Here is a 22,559-nt window from a genome sequence, read left to right on the forward strand (position 1 = left end):
TGTCTAGTATAATAAGCATCCAATGAATCAACTAGGTCAACTAGGTATTCACGCAGATAAAATGGTTGAAAAAACATGTTTCTGTATTGGATCAAAATAAAATTACACGCAAATCCAAGAGAACAACCGTGTCCATGACTGGATACTTTTTCCTTCATACTACGCACAGAAATAAGTGCGGTGTAAAAATCAAAGAAATTTTATAAAAATTAAGTTGCTAGATTGAAACTTGCAGGTTATAAACTACTAACGAACAGTGCGAGAATAAGTCTATAACTCAGCTGGAAAGGGTAAATTGTATTTAATAATACAATACAGTAATTTAATGTATACAAAATTACACTTCAACATGTAAATTATATACTATCATGGAAACATTAATGCCAAGATCTACTACGGTGAATTGTTCTGAAATTACAATAAGGTATTTTCGTATGGTTGGGAATGTGCCAGATGCTCTCAAAATGCCAATAGAAATGTTTGAAAATAATAATAATGTAAATCCTGTTCTGTGCTGTAAACTAGGGGAACAATCCAAGCCTTATCATTGTGACCTGATTTCCGTATACAATGCACTCATAATTCAGGTTTACAATGAGTGTATTGTTATTGGTATGAAAAGATGCCCTAAATGCGTGAATCTTGTCTGTTGTGGTAAACCTGAACGCCTTTGTGGGGTGAACAGCTCCTTAATTATATTATAGGAGTACGTCAGGTTGAGAATGTGTCAGATGCTCTCAAAATGTAAATTTAGTCCTGAGCAGGTAACTATGACAAAGGCGGCATACGTTAATTTTCTCTTTAACAATTTGGAGACCGCCAGAAAACATTAAATTTAAATTAAGAATACGATTATATTAGCAGATAATTTAAGAAATGGCTAAGTTTTTAAACTTACAAGTTATACCTATTTATCATCTACTTTTATTTTATATTTCATAAAATGGAATTATTCTTTTAAAATATGGAAAGTATTTGTATTATTTAATGTTATAGTGTACTTTATTTAAAGAGAAACTAATCTCCTACCTATTGTAAAAAATACATAAAAGCCGACATATATTTTGCAGTGAATATTGTTACACATATGCATTCAAAGTTGTAATAAATAAAAGTTAATTGACGTCTGAAGGATTCTTGGAGCAATTAGAAAAGTTTAACGTTCACTGTAAGTTATAATATTATTAGCCACACATTTTCCAAAATGCACAATTATATTGGAATATGATTTACATATTAAAAAAATTAGAGTACTGAAAATAATGTGCAATTATTACAAGTTATATCTAAATTTATCCTCGGGTTTTTTATCGCCAATCAACTAAATTCAGTAAATACAGTAGACGCCGTAAATAAGACATTTAATTTTTATTAATACGATAACAGTACAGCCTTACTTTAGTTATTTCACTATATTATTTATTAAAAATTTGTTAAAATAGAACGATTATACACTAATATTACCGTAACCACTGACATATCGGTAGTTTGCCGCCAAAGGGTTTGTTACAGTAACATTCCTCGTCTGATTGGAAAAGGTTTAGCTCTTAATTTGTAGATTTTATTGTAGTAGAACAAACTACATTGGCTAGTTAAAGACGTATCTATTGCAATCAAAATGTTAATTCTGTTATCTCCAGGAAGCTAGGAAGCTATGCAAATTCTGCCACAAAACAATTGTATGATGATCACTCGTCCAGTTACAACAAACTAGTACGTCTAATCGCGAATCTGTCAGACGCTATGAAATTGCAACTGCATTAGAGCGTTTGCAACTCATGACAGATAGTACGAAGAACAGTTATCCAATTTCATTAAGCTGTTACATTCAGGATAGAATCTATCAAATGCTTTCACGGTGTAAATTATACATTGAAAACCTTGTTAAGAAGTGGTTGTACGATGACCTGCTCTCTTATTGCAGTGTTCTAGTACAGCTAGTTAGTTGTGTATGTGCCGGATGTACTCAAAGTATAAATTTTCTCTGTGCAGGATGCTGTGGCAACCCTGACTCCAAGCGGTTGTACGATGACCTGCTATCTTATTGCAGTGTTCTAGTACGGCTAGTTAGTTGTGTATGTGCCGGATGTTCTCAAATTATACATTTTCTCTGTGCAGGATGCTGTGGCAACCCTGACTCCAAGCGGTTGTACGATGACCTGCTATCTTATTGCAGTGTTCTAGTACGGCTAGTTAGTTGTGTATGTGCCGGATGTTCTCAAAGTATAAATATTTCTCTGTGCAGGATGCTGTGGCAACCCTGACTCCAAGCGGTTGTACGATGACCTGCTATCTTATTGCAGTGTTCTAGTACGGCTAGTTAGTTGTGTATGTGCCGGATGTTCTCAAAGTATAAATATTCCTCTGTGCAGGATGCTGTGGCAACCCTGACGCCAAGCGGTTGTACGATGACCTGCTATCTTATTGCAGTGTTCTAGTACGGCTAGTTAGTTGTGTATGTGCCGGATGTTCTCAAAGTATAAATATTCCTCTGTGCAGGATGCTGTGGCAACCCTGACGCCAAGCGGTTGTACGATGACCTGCTCTCCAATTACAACAAACTAGTGCGGCCAGTCGTGAACGTGTCAGATGCTCTCACAGTCAAAATCAAGCTCAAACTTTCTCAGCTCATCGACGTGGTAAGGATTTATTTTAATTTTCTATATTATTTGCGGGTAGAATAGTTTGTTTCTAATCTTATTATAATGTGAAAAACTGTATAATTTTGTATAAAATATTCTCTTATAATTATTACAATATTTAGTTATAAAATATGTAATTTCTGAATGCTTTAAATATTAACTTCTGTTTTGCTCTGCTTCAAGAGTTAAGAGACACTTAACAACATACTTCTAGTTATTATGAACTATCATTAATTTACAGAACATTTTTCTATCTTTTATTTTCCATTATTTTAGTTTCATTCAACATAGATATAAAACAACATATGGTGGATTACGTAATAAATTATATTTTTTATACAAAAAAGTTATTAATAGGAAACACTAAAAATGTAAAAGCTGTCTATGTCTATAGTAAAGGAACCTTTTTTAAATATACTTTTATTAAGAGGCTTACTTACATTTACTGGACAATAATTTTTACTATTTATCAATTAATGTTTAATTTCAATGTACAGATGAATTTATAGTTTTTTAGAATTAGAATTTATTGATTTACTATTTATTGTTTTGTGACAACTAACTTTTAAAAAAGTTTAATATTATTATACACGATATCCAAAATATTCCTAAACTAACAAATTTACCATTGCATTTATAAAACCTAATTTTAGATGAATCTTTAAAAATGTTAAAATGTAAGAGATATAAATATTGTAATTTCGTCCAAATAAGACTGTAGGGGAGAATTAACATAACTAATTATATTAACAATGAGATTCGCTTGAGTTCTAATCAGGATTTAATGTATTCAACGCGCGATGACTAAACAGAGATGACAAACTGTTTTTTTTTTTTAATATTGTTTATTTCTATTTTGTGGTAAGCATATAATTTTTTTTTTTTAATTTAAATATGATCATACAATATTGAAGAAGTAATCTTGACTTATTGTTATTACGTTTCGACGGTCTAAGGGCAGATTTTATCGATGTAGATGTGTTACACTAGTCACTGCAGATAAAAGCAACTAAGATTCTAGATTATTAACCGAACTCTTTACAGTCCGGGATGAAATTAAAAGTAAACAGTACTTAACGAATACCTGTTTGTATCAATCTAAAATACTTCAAAGCTAAAACTATTTAAGTTTATTTGGTGGACTACTACTTAAGACATGACTATTATCTATGTTTTCTGGTTCACGCCACGACCTAAATCTGCTGAAATAACTAATTTTAAAAATCTAAAAGTGGTTTGACCTCACTGTTCAGAGATACCTTCAGTCAACATATATTAGACCAAAACTGGTAGGACCAGGGGATTAGCCAATCTTGATAAAGTTCCACGTCCTGTGCTCACCTGCAGATGAGCATTGCTGGTCCTGCAAGTTTTAGTTTAAAGCTTAGTTTTTATTTAGTTTTACAGTTTAGTTTAATCCTTCACAGCAAGGCCGGAAGTACTCATTTTTATTCCCCCTGAAATACATAGAATTTGAGTACATACAGTATTTTCATATTTTTTTTTATTAAATTAATTAATGACACGCTTTACCGCAATGCCGTAAAGGACCAGACCACAACCCATCAAATCATTCATTCAAACACGGTATAAACTGACCTTCTTGATGTTTTGAAACCAAAGATAAAGCTCTTCATTGCGCACCACAAATTTTGACGTAATAATAGCTTTATCTGACGATTATCGTAGGACATATATTACGTCAATTTCAATTATGATTGATTGAGAATATTGATCTATTAAAATGAAAATTTAGACCTTACAGATGATCCATTTTTACACTTAAACTAACTATTTAATATATAACTCAAATTAATGCATAGTTTTCCATATAAATTAAAATTGTTTTATTGTTATAGGTATTGACTTATACAGAGTAATAGTGGTGATGGCCTTTAAATTAAAAAAAAAAAATATGTTTTGTATTCATTATAAACTTTAGACTAAGTTTTATTTCTAAAATATAAACAAATTAAATATCAACATGTTTTATAGAACTGTACAAGTGCACGCATATTCTGACACGCTCACATGCATACGTAAGCACGCACACCATTACAAATCGTGATAGCAGACCTGCAATTGATGGTTCACGATCATCTATTATCATGTGACCACATCCGTCCAAATTGGCTTAAATACTTTTTCAGCGCTACATAAAACTAGAAATGTCATGAATAAACCTATTTCCTTGATTATCAGAAAGAAATTTTCTGTAAGGAAGGTGTATGTTTCAAAATTACCTCGCTCACCTACACAACTAAACCCGCAAAAGGAGACTTTTGGTCATCTAGGACAACGAACATTTCTAAAATAATCTTTACCATTGCTGTATACTGGTGTCTAGTTCTTTACAGCAGTATTATGGACAATACGACGATATAATCCTCTAAGTTGATTAACCAGATTGCAGAAGATTCCCAAACAATACTAGTCAAGCATCCAAAGAATTCTTTAATCCAACGCCAAGCATTTAAATTTATAATGCAATTCGTTTAGAAAGACTGGGACTCATGCTTGAGCGGTATCAGATTTAGGATCGCCTCCCCAGCCCCAAGTTTATTAAATGGACGCAAACAATAGGTTCCTCGAATGGTCTGTGAAGAGACGTTCGAAAAATCCTTTATCTATTTTTTGCCCAGTTAAATATTATTATAATATTTAATGTTTTAACGGAAATAAATTACTTTATTTTTAATACACATGCGACTCTAACCTAGGATTTGATTTGTTTTGATTTTTATGCGAGAGTATGAAGTTTACACGAGAAATTACCTGTCTTTAATAAGTTTTTCACGCCTTTAACCTGGAAGAAATAGAACAACAGATGATATTCTCTAACTTGGTCTTACTAAAAGACAGGAATTGGAAATTTAACGGGTGCAATGTCCTGGTGCTTGAAACTTTGTTCTTATTAACAAAAGACAAACAGCACGACCAGGAAAGATTTAAGGACAGAAATCCTTTAGATTGCAACGTTTTATTGGTTCATTTATTTTTTTAATCCAAACACAAGAGTCCTTATCATCTATTATCATCAGCAGAGAAACCAAATTAAAGCAAATCATTTTATTCGATTGATCTTACACCAACATCACTATTTATTGATATTGTTTTACTGCTCAAAAATGTAGGCAAGAGCGATGGACGAACATTCCCAGTCTGAGGCATGGCACCTATAAGATACTAATCGATATGTCATTTGTGAATGCACAACTTATATTTGGCGGGAAAACATATCTTTCTCCTTTCAATCACATGAGGTGGCTCTTGAGTGGGACCGAGTAGTGGACTCTCTGACTGGGTCCCTCGGGTCCACGCGGGATCCACACGGAAGGTAAATAGAGGCAAGTAAGCAAATACCCATTACATTACACCACCCCGAATATATACGATTTAGTGGTTCAAAGGTAAATTTACTCTTTAAAGGTACTCTTTATACTACACGAGGTTATTCAGAATACAAAAGCGTTTCCACCATTATATTATATTATATTATATTACAGAATTTACTAATGTGGCGTGAAAGAATTGTTAGTTAGTAATATTAGTATTACTAGTTTAAACTATATTATAATGTGCAAAGTGCAGGTGAATACAAGCATGTTTATATTATGTTTCAGAATCTCAAGAACCAAATAATGACAACGAATTTATGGGTAGAACAGGTGAGTCACCTATAGTTATATATGTGAGCTAGGTCCTTGTTACATTGCAAAATATCGATCAAATATTAAATAACACAAGTATTTACTGTTAGTGGTACGTATTTGGAACTACTCCATTTGTTTGTGAACATAAATGTTTGCAAGGGTGTAAAAAAAGTAAGTTACCGATTATAAAAAGTTTTAAATATATTAATAATTTTTAAGTTCATCACTTTTAATTGCAACCGTTATATGTATAATTATAACTAATATTTTATTTTTATGATCATTTTCATTCATCTTATAATTTATTGGATATATCCCATGGCAACGATTATAGTATGAAGGTTATGTACAACAATCAGTTAATACACTGTCCTGTCCATCTTCTTCTTCCATGACATGTTAACTTATCTAAGAATAATACGTTTATATTTTTCTCATTAAAAAGGTATTTTTTGTACTTTGAAAATGGTTCATCGAAACATAAGTCGTGGTGGACTATATTGTTGCCATATGATATAAGCATTCAAGTAACGTAGCGAAATGGTATTTAATAAAACGTATTTGGTTTATTTAAATAGGAATGAAAATCATTAATTTATCCTGATACGAATTGTTAACGAATAAATCTGAAAATCTTATGGAAAATTCAAATTTAGGCACCGTTAAAATTCGAAAGTTAAGGTTGCCAATACACATAATTTATTATGCTGAAACTATTCGTTATTTCTATTGACTACGATTTTACCTCTATCAGTTATAATAATTGCTTGTGACAGGAAGTATACGTGCAAAGCGATCATATGACTTAAATTGCAAATAGAATTGCAAAGTCGTTCACGAGACACTGTATTTTTAGGGTCGATCGACCATCGAGGTGGCAGCGAGCAAATTTTTCCCTTGTGGGTTTCACAGAATACGATACTGGTCAGGATGTAAAAAGTTTCATAATTAAAAGTAAGTAAACACATATATTTGTCAAGTTTACAGATATTCACTATTTCCAAGATCAAAAACGGAGTGTAAAAACGAAGACGGCGGGACGGTTAGCAGACAAATATTTCCTTTTGTAGAATTAACAAAATCGTACATACGAGTATTAAAGGTGACATTTTGCATGTTTTTCTGTCACACAATAACTACCATGTACGATTGTGTTGGAGTTTTGCATGAATGCTTTATTAATTATTGCCAGCTGAATTTATTTTACAGAATAATAATATAGTTTTAAATTAAACCTAATTCAGAAAAAAGTAAAATCGTTTAGATTACTACTAGCAGCAAAGTAAAGGGTAACGTATACGACCGCTCTGTTTGGCTTGAATGTAGGTACTTACCTCGAGGGATGTTTTACTCTTTTCGCCAAAAGTGTGGTGTGACGCCGAAGGCTGCACTGATGGCCGGGGGCATTTCCGATCGGTACTTTCCCAACCTCAGATGACGTGCCAGATCGCCCATCGTGATCCAACGCATTTGAGGCCACCCGCACTTCTGGGAGAAAAAACATTCTTCGAAATAATACCTAGATTTAAGCTCAGATCACGTGAGCGCTCGGAAAGATTTAGTTTTACTTTTTCTATTCATAGTACATACTTATGTATTTACCAACTTATATCACGTAATAGTAACAAGTACCATTGTGTTTGTTACTGTTCATAAATACCCACAGCCTACATAGCTTTTTATTCATTATTAAATTATAATTTTCACATATAAAAACAACTACAATGTAATGTAATACCTATAACGCAATTTTGTTCGACATTTTGGTTTCAAATTTAGATAGGAATAACTCTGAGTCATGGTGGCCGCTTATTATACTGCAACCAAACATTCCGTTAACTGTACTTGAATATATGATTGCAATAAATATTTGAAGCACTCTGTACTTCTGGATTTTAAAAACGAATGAAAGAATTTAGCAAATATTTGAATCACATGAAATTTTCTACTCAATTTTATGAACCAATCTAGCAGAAACTTTAATAAGCACTTGGCTCAAATGACAAAGTGAGCTGCCTCAGATTAATATGACATTTTCTGAAATAATGATACGAGTAATTAGTTATAAATAGAGCAGTGAAACTATTTACTACGTATAGTATGACTGAAGAACAAGCAAGGTTATTTGAAGTTTGTATAAACTGTTATTGCTATGACAGAGATGACCTGGTTTCCTTCAATGTAGCTTAGTGCTAAGTTCTCTCAGAAAGTCGGTCAAAGATAGGCTGAAAAGGAACAATGCCATTCCTATACTGATCCATTTGTGAAATTAATATTTGTTCTCCTCTAGTTATTATGTTTGTTCCTTTAACGTGTTCAAACTTTACTAGAATAGATCTTTGCATATATTCATCGGATGAATTAATGTAACATCTTACGTTTTTTTGCACAAAATATAGTATAAAAGAATTGTTTTAATTTTCTTTATTACGTTTACAAACACTTGTAATAAAATTCTTTATACTTGACCAAATCCATTGCCGGGATGTTTATTGTTTATAAGCGGTATACTTCCCAAAAGACCTATAAAAGGGTACGAAAATAATAGCATCATTCTTTTTAAATTCAATTTTAGTATTTTTATGAACATTTAGGTCTCAAAGAGAGCACCATCAAATTTGGTAGGTTAAGGTAAAGTTCAACAAAAATAAGTAAGATAATAACATAATGATAAATTGATAAAAGTTTAAAAAATTACGAGAATGGACAAATATTGAATTTAATATTCGAGTAATTAGTTTATTATATTTTAAAGTCCCTAATACCAAGTCTTTTGTAAACACATTTTTTTATTTAATAGGATAGATTAATTTTAGCACTTATGCGTACAGATTTCACAACGTTTTTGACGCATTAGGACATTAGATTAATATACTTATACATATAATATTTCGAGATTACTTCCAATTTTTATGTATACGTATCCAGAACTGTTTAAATGATCAACATACATTGCGATGATGTTTTCAAATTTCTATGCGTTCATTGCATTTAATTTTGAAAAATCAGTCGATCTCTCTCATATAATTTGACATATTTTACTAAAATCTCAGTCTTATGATAAAAAATATAAAAGTATAAACTAAAAACAAGCAATAAACCGATACTAGTATTCACACTTTAATATTTTGAAATAAAAACTTGCAGTACTGTTGATTTGTTAAACATTTAGTGAAGCCTCTTTCCCCAGTTGATAAGGAAATCCGATTTCTGTCAGTTTGCAGGCAAAATAAATGTTAAAAGAGTTATTCTATAGGGTTGAAATTTTGATGTGAAACCTCCACAAATTCTGCATTGGTATTGAAATTGGCAAACCTCAGTCCATTGGGGAATTCCAACATCTGTATGTCAATATTGCATTGTTCTTGTGGGTAACCGTGTAGTCAACGAGAAAAAAATAAAATATAAAAATAGAAGAAAAAGCTTTAAGTTTTAGCTTAACTTACAATGTCATCTTCATAGCAAGCAAGCTGAACAGAAAAAGTTACTTTTTCTCCTTTTTCATATTTTTTTTTTTTTTTTTTTTTTTTTTTGCTGAATTTACCTTAGGAAATGGATCTCATACATGATAGTGGGAAATTTTCTGTTAACTTACTTCATGTCTGCATGTTATAAACATATATGTGATCGACTTTAAACTAAATCTGTAAAGAATTAGAATCTTGAAATCTTTGAAATTACTCAGAACTGGATAACAACTCTGAAGTATGCAGATATTCTTACACATAATTTTATAAATAAATAAATATATATGTTTATTTATTTATATATTCATATCAATTTGCATATGTCTAGGATATCGCCCTTTTAACAAAGAGAATACCTTCTTCCATCTGAAAAATACTAAGTGTTTGTCACTGGATAATATATTATTATTAGTTTTGTAGATATACGTACAGAAGATGTGTAAGCAAATGTTAAAATAGATTTATTGGTCGTAACATATAGAGACGTGCCCTTAAAATGTACTCATATTTTAAAATAGCAACTACGAACTGGCCGAACGTGTAGTGGACCTCCTCCTAGTACTTGCCACAACGAATGCTGATTTCCGTCTTTGCGTGTGTCCGTCTCCAAGCACAATAAAATCCATGCGAGTAAACATGGAGGACAATATTCAGTGTGAAAGTCCGCCTCTACTCCCTCTATAACGGAATTGAAAATGGTAAACATCTATCCATAGGGAGTCGCTCTGGTTCAAGATGTTGTCTGCTGTGGGTCGAGCTCAAGGCCCCCCATACTGACCTGTAGTTTGACGTTGTAAATAACTGAATAACAATACTTTCTCATCTTCTACAAATTCCTGTGCTTGTAAATACATATATTTAAATAAGAGAAAGGCGAATAATACTAATTATTTCAAACTCAAAGTAATAATGATAACAAGTTTCAGCAAAGTCAAAAAGTGATGTTTTCATAAGTAAAACTAATTACTTACCGTCAGTTAAGTAAGCTTTGTGCTGTAAGCATTCTAATGATTCTTCAAATTTTGTTGATTAAATATATACTTAAAATTAAGTGACTTAAATATTTACTCTGCTATCCGTTTCTGGCTCAATCGTAATATAGCCTGATCTTCTAACTAATACAAGAATATAAATACCTCTTTATCGACATTTTCTATTCCTTTATTAGTGCCCATTAGGCCGGAAAATTACAAGCAGAGCCAGAAGCAGATTTGCGCTTTTTATGTAAGTTTTTTACGTATACAGTCAAAGCATTAGAGAGTGGTTATAGTATGATATTTTTTGACGAAATTAACTGTTTTACATTATAAAATGAAAATATCGTACAGTAATTGTAATGTATGCGGGTCGACACTGTACTCTCTATGGGTCGGGAAGAATAATTAAACTACACATTTAGAGTAACATTGCTCTAGGACCGCTCGTAAAGGAACGGACGGGACGCGGAGGTTACATGACGGTGTCTGGTGGTGGACTCCGGGTGGACTGCTGGCTGGCCAGCTTGGACCGTTGGTTGTAGGGTAGTGGCGTGATGTGACGTCACAGGAGAGCAGCCTATGAGCATTCTTTATTCTTTTAGACCACATCGTATGTTACATCGCCTGACAATACATACTGCCAACATCACTGGTGCAGACATTAAATATCACTATGGATACCTACCAACTTAGTACTTCTCACACTAAATACACTACAATCCTCCCCCTTAAATACATAAGTCCCCTACAATTTTAGAAATTTATCAATTACAATTTGTTTTACAATTCTCCAATTTTAAATCAATTACAATGAATAAGAAAATTGACATTATACTCTTTTATTTTTTGTAAGTATAGATTATAGAGAACAAAATACAAACTCAATATAATCATTTAACACAAATCACAAACACTTCAATCAAAACCAATAAATCAGAATATAGCAATTAATAACACATTGAATGAACACAATTAACAAATCGATAATAATAATGCTTAAACAATATTAATTATATACAAGTCACAATTGGGTTGTATTTACAAGTCCATTTTGACTAAAGGTTTACGATCCCTTAGTGGGTATCGTCTAACAGGTGTCATTTGTTTGGGTGAAACGCTGGAACTGTTATTGTTTACATTTGTACGTGGGCTGGGGCTTTGCCCCTGAGCGTTTCTGTTATTGTTATGGTTTTGCGGAGCGGGGGGCAAGGTCGTTGCTAAAAGTACTGGCGACCTTGCGCTCGCTCTGTCCCGCGACTGTATATCGATCGTTTCCTGCGTGTGCTCTGTTGCCACGCTTGCGTCTGGGAGTCTAGGCATTGTTGTCAACTCAGACATTTCCGGACTACACTGTAAACCTACCAACTGGTCGATATGTCGTTTCCCACCTCATGCCCGTATTCAGTTCAACTAAATACGTGACTGGTCTAATCGTGAAACTACCACACCTGGTATCCACTTATTTCTACCTCTGTAATCTCTGGCTATGATTGGTTGTCCAATAGCTAACTGTCTAGTTTTACTACCCCTATAGTACAATCGTTGTTTTTTCTTGATTATCTGACATTATTGCTTTAACATTTTGGGCGAATTAAATCTAACCTAGACTTTAGCGATCTGCCCCAACATTAATTGAGCTGGCGATTAGATTGGTAGTAGAATGCACTGTATTTCTATACGTGAACAGGAAGTTACTCAAAGCTAATTCTAAATCCTTGGAATTATGAAGAGCTGTTTTCAATTTATTTTTAATATTCTGACTGACCCGTTCTGCCAAACCATTGGTTTCTGGGTGGTATGGTGGTGAAACGTGTGTTTGATACCATTTGACATCAAAAATTCTTTAAACTCTTGACTGGTAAAAGGTGGTCCGTTGTCGGGACACTATGTGGTCTACAATACCATACCTACTAAATAATTCCCTTAATTTCACAATCGTGTGAACAGCTGCCGTTGAAGCAACGGGCAACACCTCTGGCCACTTAGAGTACGCATCTTTTACCACCAAAAATAACTTGGACTGAAAATAAAGGTCCAAAAAAATCAATATGAATTCGAGACCAAACTCGTTTCCGGAACATTCCAATGATGCAGGAAAGCCTTGGGGCGGTTTTGCTCGTTCCTCCAAACAGGCTGCACAGCTGTTAGCTAGTTGTTCTATGTCCCGGTCGATATTAGGCCACCATACATATGCACCGGGCTAATGCCTTCATGCGAACAATACCTATGTGTGAAGTTATGCAATTCGTTTCAGAATGTTTATTCTGAAACTTTTAGGTATTACCACCCTGTACCCCCACATTAGGATTCCTTGCTCCAAGGTTTAATTCCGACTGTCTAATTTCAAATGGCTTTAGATCTGGTTCAGTTACAATAGGCCAACCTAATTCTACATAGGATATTACCTTTTTGATTTCACTATCTACCATTGATTCTCTTTTTATGTCTACATAGCTTAATGGTATGTCATTTTCAAGCTAAACACTGCAAAATAGGTACCTATGACATTAATATTAAGGTCATTCATCCGAGATTTCATCTTTAATCTCACTATTTACAGGTAATCTAGATAAACCATCGGCATTGCCATGGTTTTGGGACTTAACATACACAATCTCATATTGGAAACCACTTAAAAACAAAGCGTATCGTTGTAACCTACTGGCTGCGAAAGCAGGTAACCCTTTCTTTGGTCAAAAATAGCCACTAAAGGCTTATGATCAGTCTTTAACAAAAACTGTGTACCATATAAATATTGACTAAATTTCTTAACACCAAATACAATGCTTAATGCTTCCTTATCTATTTGTGAATAGTTTTTCTCAGCGCTATTTAACACTCTACTTGCGAATGATATAGGTCTTTCTGTACCGTCGTATTGAATCTGACTCAAAACTGATGCAATGCCATATGGACTAGCATCACTGGCTACCACTAGTGGTAATGCAGGATCATAATGCGCTAAAACTTCAGCAGAGATTAACTTTTGCTTAATCTCTTGTAGTGCCTTCTTACATGCTAAATTAAATACAAAATCGGTATCCTTTCTTAACAACTGATACATTGGGGTTAAAATAGTGGATATCCTAGGAATGAAACGTGAATAGTAATTAACAAGACCAAGGAAGGCTTTAAGCTGTGTCACATTCTGAGGTTCAGGTGCCTTGACAATTGCTTCAACCTTACTAGGTGCGGTATGCAACCCTTGTTTACTGATAACAAAACCTAAATATTTCTAAACTGTCACAGAAAAATTTTACATTTGTTCTTGCTCACTGTGAACCCATTGTCTTCAAGTCTTTGACACACTAGTCTAAGTCTATGCATGTGTTCCTCATTGTTTTTACCTGTTACTAGAATGTCCATCTAAAAATACAGTTACCCCGGGATACCTTGTAATGTTCGTTCTATTATTCTCTGGAATATTCCCGGAGCTGAACTGATACCAAAACATAGGCGATTGTAAGCATACAATCCTTTGTGTGTGTGCTAATTGTACAATACGTTTGACTATCTACATCTAGTTTAAGCTGCTGATAAGCTGAAGATAAATCTATTTTAGAGAATTTTTCTCCGTTTTGTAGGCTGGCAAATATTTCTTCAATTTTCGGTAACGGGTGTCGGTCTACCTCCAAGAAAAGGATTTACAGTTATTTTATAATCCCCACAAATTCTTATTTTCCCATTAGCCTTAATAATTTGGTACAATGGGAGTCCCCCATTCACTGGTATCTACTGGTGAAATAACGTTCTCTTTGTTCTAGTCTAGTCAGCTCGGCTTCTACTTTTTCTTTAAGTGTAAAAGGTAACGTCCCTAGGTTTAAAGTATTTTGGTACTACATTTTCTTTTAACTTTAATTTAACTGGTGCACCCTTGAAAAACATCCCAACTTATCCGTAAATACATTTGGAAACTCATTGTACAGTAATTCTACTTGTTTGTTGTTGTTGACAACAGACGGATTGACAGATGTTTGTTTGTTTACCTCTACAGGTGTGTTGTGGCTTCCACTGACAGGCGTGCATGCGTCTGCCGCGCTGCCGCCTGCAGTTGGCACAACCCCCACCATGCTCGTGCGATCAGCTGACTGTACATTGTTTACATTACTAGGCACTCTAACTGTTAAAATCTAATGCTTGCATCCAATCACGCCCTAACAAGGGATTAGCCCCATTAGCTACGATGTATAAAGCTAATTGTTTCTCTTTACCTTTATGTTGTACATTGACCATAACCTTACCTAAAGGCCTGATCTTTTCATGTGTATATGAAACTTAATACTAAGCTAGTTGGATACATGTTTTATATTTTCCTAACTTAGTCTTACAATCTTTTTTCTGACATAACTGAAACACAAGCTCCACTATCGACTTCAAATACAATTTCCTTACTTTCCACTAATAACTGTACCGTTATTGGCTCAATTTTATTAATCTTAGTTTCTATTTCTTTAACCGTAAATAGATTGGAAATGTCATACACATCGTCATTGTCTTTATGTTTCCAGTGGATTATCTGAACCGGACTCTGCTGATTCTTACTTTCCTCTACATAGTGCTGCCTACCTTTATAAACATATTGCTTTTTATTGCTGTAAAACTGTTTCCCTTTAGCTGAAGGCTCCTTAGACCTATTTGTAAAAACATTTGGTTTGTTCTCAATAGGTTTGTTAACATAATTTTTTCGATCTACAAACTCTTTTCAAGGTGTCCCTTCTTTTTACAATGATTACACGTGTACTCCACGAAACCGACATTGCGATGCTGTGTGTGATCCTCGCTTGCCGCAACAATAGCAGGTGATGTCTCCCAGCGCCTTCCCGCCGTCCGATGACCGTCTCGCTGCGATGCTCGCCGCCTGTGTCCTTTTCGGTATCGACCCGCTGCTCTGCATCCGGTGAATACGTCCTCCTGCAGTTGTCATCTGGGCCGCCCCCTTCTCAGCAAATTCCATTGCAGTAAGCTAGTTGCACGGCTTTTTCATAAGTGAGGTTCTCCTCCCCGAGAAGTCTTTTCTGTATCTGTTGGTCTCGCAGACCCGCGACTAATCTGTCCCTTAAGTAGTCTGGCAATTTATCACCAAATTCACAATACTTTAGATAACTGTTTTTAAAATGCACAATATAATCGCTAACCGTTTTCATGATCCAATTGATTCCGCCTACTGAATTTAAATCTTTCCGTGATAAAAGAAGGCTTGGGATGCAGATGATTCGCTATAGTGTCCACAATTTCCTTGTACGACTTGTCAGACGGTTTGTCTGGTGTAATTAAGTCTTTCAGTAACGTATAGGTCCTTACACCCATAACTGTCAACAAAAGTGCTTAGTTTCTTTGAATTATCGATATCATTACAATCAATAAAAAACTCAAATCTCTCTATATAAGACTGCCACGATTCTTCCGCACTATCAAAATAACCCATAGACCCGATAGTTGCCATTTTGTTTTCTTGTACACCTCCGTAATAACTGTTTAAAATGTCCCCGGTAAAATAATCGTCTAACGGCATTAATTGCAACGATTAAAATCAGCTTGTGCGCTGCTTACACCAAGAATAGTTTATATCGATCGGCGTACCTTACTACTCCCGACCGTTGGAATGTCCGGAATGTCCTTGCACATTCGCGGTTATTTGCACGTGTTCATTACGATAGTTGCCCCCTTCCGCACTATATCACTGTAATTCACTGTTTCAATGTCCCGAATGTCCCTGCACATTCGTTGTTATTTGCACGTGTTCATTACGCTTGTTGCCCTTCCGCACTATATCACTGTAATTCACTGTTGCAGTTGTTTTTCCTCGTCGCCACTGTAAGCGACGTTCCACTGTTGCAGATGTTTTTCCTCGTCGCCACTGTAATGTATGCGGGTCGACACTGTACTCTCTATGGGTCGGGAAGAAATAATTAAACTACACATTTAGAGTAACATTGCTCTAGGACCGCTCGTAAAGGAACGGACGGGACGCGGAGGTTACATGACGGTGTCTGGTGGTGGACTCCGGGTGGACTGCTGGCTGGCCAGCTTGGACCGTTGGTTGTAGGGTAGTGTGGCGTGATGTGACGTCACAGGAGAGCAGCCTATGAGCATTCTTTATTCTTTTAGACCACATCGTATGTTACATCGCCTGACAATACATACTGCCAACATCACTGGTGCAGACATTAAATATCACTATGGATACCTTACCAACTTAGTACTTCTCACACTAAATACACTACAGTAATATCAAATGTCAATAAAAGATCAATTATTTTTTAAAGGCAATTTCATTAGCCTTTAAAGTATTGAAATAATGCTTTGAAATGGCATACTCAACTGTTCCTGTTTTCTGGTACAAATTTTCTGTACTCCAAATTTGTTGAAACAGAACCAAAGTCTTATCTAATCATAATATAAATGTTTATTTTAGAGTGTGAACGTGGACAAAAAAGTAATACGTACAGCTGCAATGATGGGAGTTACATTCAAATTGAGGTTGCTAACTTCTGCGGTTAACACTAATAATAAATTTATACTATATGCTAACGATAAATTGCTGTTTTTATTTCAATAAAAACATAAAAGGTACCAGTTTTGGCGCTTTTCAATCAAACTATGAGTTTAAAAAGTCATAATTTGAAAACTTGTGACAAAATGGTTATACAATGTACTAGAAAGTGAATTATTTTTTGCATAAAATTTTAGAAATTTATACTCATATTAAACGTTGTTATTACATCACAATCTTACGCTTTATTCTTCACCTGGTATTTTCAAAGATTTGGAATCGGTCTCTTTATGAAGCTTTTAACGCCATTTACTTAATTGATTAAATTTTAAACAAATATAAAACGTTTAATATTTTAAACTATTTTAATTTAAAAGGTTTTTTGTTTTCCCCGACTGTCCCCTGTTCGTCTAAATGCGTTAGCCGCCAAAATGTCCAAGGCGACGTTGTCAGTTTTTTATCCACCCTGCCAAGAATAAAAGTTGAGATAATAATTTAATAATACATTTTATCGCCAACTATAAATTATTACACTAAAAAACAGTTAAATTGTAACTATCATGAATACAAAGTTTTTTATCGCAATACAAATTTCCAAGTTATGCATGTTCAAATTGCTGTTTAGTTGAAAAGCGTCAAAACCCGGCACCTTTTTCGTTGTTTCATACATAAACACTGGAATTTATTGATTTTCAATATTTATTGTTGCATATAATGTAAAACAAATAAATTGTACATAGTACAATTTTATATATAAATATAAATTCAAATAAAAATAATCTATAAAGTTTGTTTTATGGATAAACAAGCTAAATTGTAATGTAATTCCTGTTACTGGAGCTCTACTGGTTAGTTTTTTCTTATCTTTCAAACACGTGTATCCAAACTTTTCAATCCGAGAGTAAATACCAGCTAAGAAGTGGTTTAATAAGTTTCGCAATTCAATTATGGAAATTCGAGGACCATTCCAATCAGAAGATACGCCAAACTATTGAGAACTTTGGATTAAACTTACCAACTACGGTAACCATTGAGGTATATTTTAAATGACCAGCAATGCAATTAGAAATTAAATCGAGTGATGCTATAAATAGGAATGGAAAGACAAGAAAGCATAATGGAATAATACTGAGTTTATTTTTATCCTTCTCGCCTGAACACGAAATAACAGTATGAACATTCCACATAACTCTTTAGATCTTATATTTAAATAAACAGCAATGGAAAAAAATAATAGAACGATATTAAACATTGTATTGGTAAGATAGGAAAACCATTGATATAACTGAGGTTATTTTTTACTCATACCACCTCCACACAAAATATAAATAGGCAAATTCCGCATAACTATCCAGCCCTTATTTGTAAATTACCAGCAATAAAAACGGAATTATTTGGAGTGATACTATAAATGTGACAGGAAAGCCATAACGCTGAGTTTTTTTTTATTCATATCACCTCAACACGAAAGAGAGGTAGACGAATTCCTCATAAACCTTCAGCTCTTATGATCATTTTATTTCTGGTATTCAAGTTCATAATCCTGGCTCAAAACGTCTTTTTGGAATTGTTATACGAAAAAGATAACTTAAGCTCAAATTTCTCAACAACATCTTCGCGTTTAGATGACACAATCCCTTACTAATTGAATGTTTACATGGAAATATGATTTTGTTGGTATTAACATTTATGTATCAGAGAAAGAGAAAGTCAATGATTAATTAGCTGAATACTAAGTTTTATTCGAATCCTGCTAACAACTTGACACGGGGGCTCCCCTAACCACCTGAGTGAGTGTCATAAAGGTCATCGCTTCTTTTTCACGTTTCTTTTTGCGAATTATCACCGTAACTTTCACCTATAGGCTAAATTTAATTTAATATATTCCTCAAACGAGCATATTTAAATTATCTTATACTTTAATTTGATTGCATTGCTTTACATCTGGTCTCCTTCTGCGATGATCTGCCCCCCAACAAAGGCTTGTGAACTCTCGTTAACCTCGACGCTTGCCCCAGTAGATTGGGGATCATTGGATATATTTCCCATAATCCAAACACTGAGTCCACTTATTCCCAGAAATATTAATTCAAACAATATATATATATATATATATTACCATACCCACTTCTGACCATTGCACTGCTCCTTTCAATTACTATTTTGACTAACTTCCTTCTCTCAAACTTCCTTCTAAAACATTATGTTACTTCAAACGAATAAGTTCCTATCTTTACTCTTTTCTAAAAAATACTTCATTGCTTTATTATTTCCCTAATCAATGGAATAAGTCCTTTATATCACAGCACTTCAACCTTCCTTCCGTGTTGTCTTCCTTCATATCTTATTCTCATTTTCCTAGAATACTTTAGCAAATGCTTCTTTACCCTCCATGCTATTTTTATAATTATATCATCCCAGTAGCATTCTCCTTCAGTGGCAAGTTGTGCTAAAATCCAACCAGCATCAAATAAACCCACAGCCATAATTTCTCATACATTCAGATTGTGTCATGATTTTTTATTTGATCATCATGGCTTTGATGGTAGCTCTGCATCACACCTACAGCATCGTAATGCAAGACAATCTAAAAAGGCCGTAGACTCGCTTTTTACAATCGCAACCAAAGCAAAAATGGATGAATATATAAATAGAGAATATAAAAAAGGATGAATTTGTCACTTTCTTGTACTCCATTGGACTTAAGAGTGAATATATCTACCCACCTTATTAACTTTCACTTTATTCTCACCAAAGTAACACTTTTTCTTGGACAGAGTTATGTAGGTATTAAGCAAAACGTCATGCAAAGTTACGTGTGTAAGATAAACTACATTAATCTTCACAACTTTTCTATGAGAAAAAACATTGCATTTTTTTTGCTTAAAGCTATCTCTTTAACAAGAAATATCGTTAGCTAAAACAGTATAACTTACCCATAGCTTTCAATATCAAAGTTATTACCTGAGGAAAACGCTTTTAAAGCACTATTTACGACGTTGCAAAACACAATCGAGAACTGGTAGCAAGAGAATTAAGCTCCTTCGACTTTACACGAATCATATTGAAGTGGTTGAATTTTAACCACCAAAAGTTTACCAATGAAATGCCGTCTACTTGACAAACGATTGTGTGCCAATCACTTATAGATTAAAATTCTAGCAATATAAACTTAATGGTAAAGTAAAGATCCTTGAAAGTGGTATTCTATTCAGGTTCATAGGTACATGCTGGAGGACGCCTGTGATGAAATGGTTGGTGAAGACCCTCAACAAATCCATTTGACAATGAATTCAAGAAAATATCTTCATCTTCATGTACGAATATACCGAACCAGACACCATCAAAACGTCTTCTTTGAATGAGTACGTCGTATATAACATTTTCAAGATGACTTTTAGGCACAGAATATTGTGTGCATTTGAGGGTAATTCTCCAATATTATAACTGGTACAACAAACAGAGGTATCACCTCGTGGAAAATAGCACTTAGGGTAGGTCAGGCTATTTTTATCTAGTGCAATACGGTTAAGACCATTTATAAAATACAACAAATACATTTAGGAACATCAGCTAATACCTAAACGCATTGAGATAAGTCATATTATTTTGTTTGAAGACAACAGATTTGAGAACAGTGTAAGTTATGATTGGTATAAAAACATTTCTCATGTGATCACGGCCTTGTTGAAGGGATGGGACTTACAAATAAACGTGTATATAAATTTATCTACATCTGCTTAATCTCCATACAAAGACCTAGTACTGAAACAAATTATTTCTGAAATTCAAAAATTTCACATTTTTGTTCTGTTTATTGTGCTTATATAAACAAATATGTGTGAATCCATTTGACCATATATTTAGGACATTAATTTTTTACCTAAGTGTATTTATAGATCTAACGTTGATAAAATGCATACAAATGTAATTTAGTATCGTATACTATAAACTCAGTTGTGAACTATGTTTGCAAGATTATATATTTTGAAACTAAATATAAAAATCCAAATCGTTGCCAAACATAATACATATATTTCAAATTTTCCCATTTTTTAACACATCGTAAACACCTATATCATTGACCTATTCGTCGTACTTATTTCTAATGAGAAAAATTTGTCAGAAAGTCTTTGGAGTTTGACATTTTGTGTGTCACGTTGAAGGTACGTAGTCCTTAGATGTTTTACATACACGTTCTTTGCCCAGGAATTACATACCTAATTATCTGGCAGTGAACACTTTTTTATGTTTACTGAGTAGTACTGAGTATTCATCGACTTTATAGTGCAATGAGCGTCAACGAGTTAATCATGCTCATTTTTACACGGGGGAGTTACAGTCCAGCACACCTGTCAGATAAATAGCTGGTGGTGTGGGTTTGAACACCAGCTTTGTGACCATAACGTGTAGGGCAGGTGGTTTTGGAAGTATAAAGGATTAGTCATGTTTTGTTGCCATTGTCTAACAAAGGACAAGTTTACTAATGGTGTAGCCTGCCGGCATTATCGGACATCAATGTATCATGTATGGGATATAAGGATCACCCATCAGTGCAGAATGGTAACAAAAGGTAAAGCCACGAACGTCTGTTTTTGCAGTGTTGGATGCCAGTGCTATTCATCAGGAGCCGCACGTGACTTTACGTTGAAAACATGTAAACATTTACATTCATATAATTTGTTTAGATACTCGCTTGTTCCCATGTAGATTTTCCGTTTAATTATCACATGTTTACAAATCTTCGGTTATATAACTTAGTAATTTGAATATTTCACAATTTTTATACGTTCTCTGTTTGTTAACTTTTCCATGCCATGTTACCTTATTTTAAAAATTCACAAGTGAAAAACTTATTAAACAAAGCCATGTAATTTGGTCCAGGCGTAATTATTTTTTGAAGTATATTCCTTGTAGACTTTACATAACTTATTTAAAGATTAAAACAATCCTGAAGTAATTGAACTTTACATTACTAAATTTTCAAACTAAACTACACATTCATTCGAATGTTATTACAAAATACGTATTCAATAAAATAGCATATTTTCTGAGGCCGTACCTGTTACGACTGTCAAGAACTTTATCTGTATTGATAACACTGAATTACAATTAATTATAATATATTTTTATACAGTTTTAATTCCTTTAAAACAAAGAAAATCATAACGAAATGAACTAATTAACATACTGTGTATAATATATATATATATATATATATATATATATATATATATGTGTGTGTGTGTGTGTGTGTGTGTGTGTGTGATTTAATTTTTTATTTAAAAAACGCTGTTTCAACTGTTTTATGTCAAGGGGAAGAAATC

General features: G+C 33.8%; 1 protein-coding gene across 1 annotated transcript in view; it reads left to right on the forward strand.

Moving 5' to 3' along the window:
• The window catches only part of LOC124369859 (acetylcholine receptor subunit alpha-like), a 374,793-nt gene that overhangs the window by 286,290 nt on the left and 65,944 nt on the right, over window positions 1–22,559 (forward strand). Inside the window, exons 5-6 of the mRNA XM_046827988.1 lie at window positions 2,500–2,639; window positions 6,266–6,310. Coding sequence (XP_046683944.1) covers window positions 2,500–2,639; window positions 6,266–6,310 — 185 coding nt within the window. The remainder of the gene's footprint in view (window positions 1–2,499; window positions 2,640–6,265; window positions 6,311–22,559) is intronic.

Source organism: Homalodisca vitripennis, chromosome X, assembly GCF_021130785.1.
Source record: "Homalodisca vitripennis isolate AUS2020 chromosome X, UT_GWSS_2.1, whole genome shotgun sequence".
Lineage (NCBI taxonomy): Eukaryota > Metazoa > Arthropoda > Insecta > Hemiptera > Cicadellidae > Homalodisca > Homalodisca vitripennis.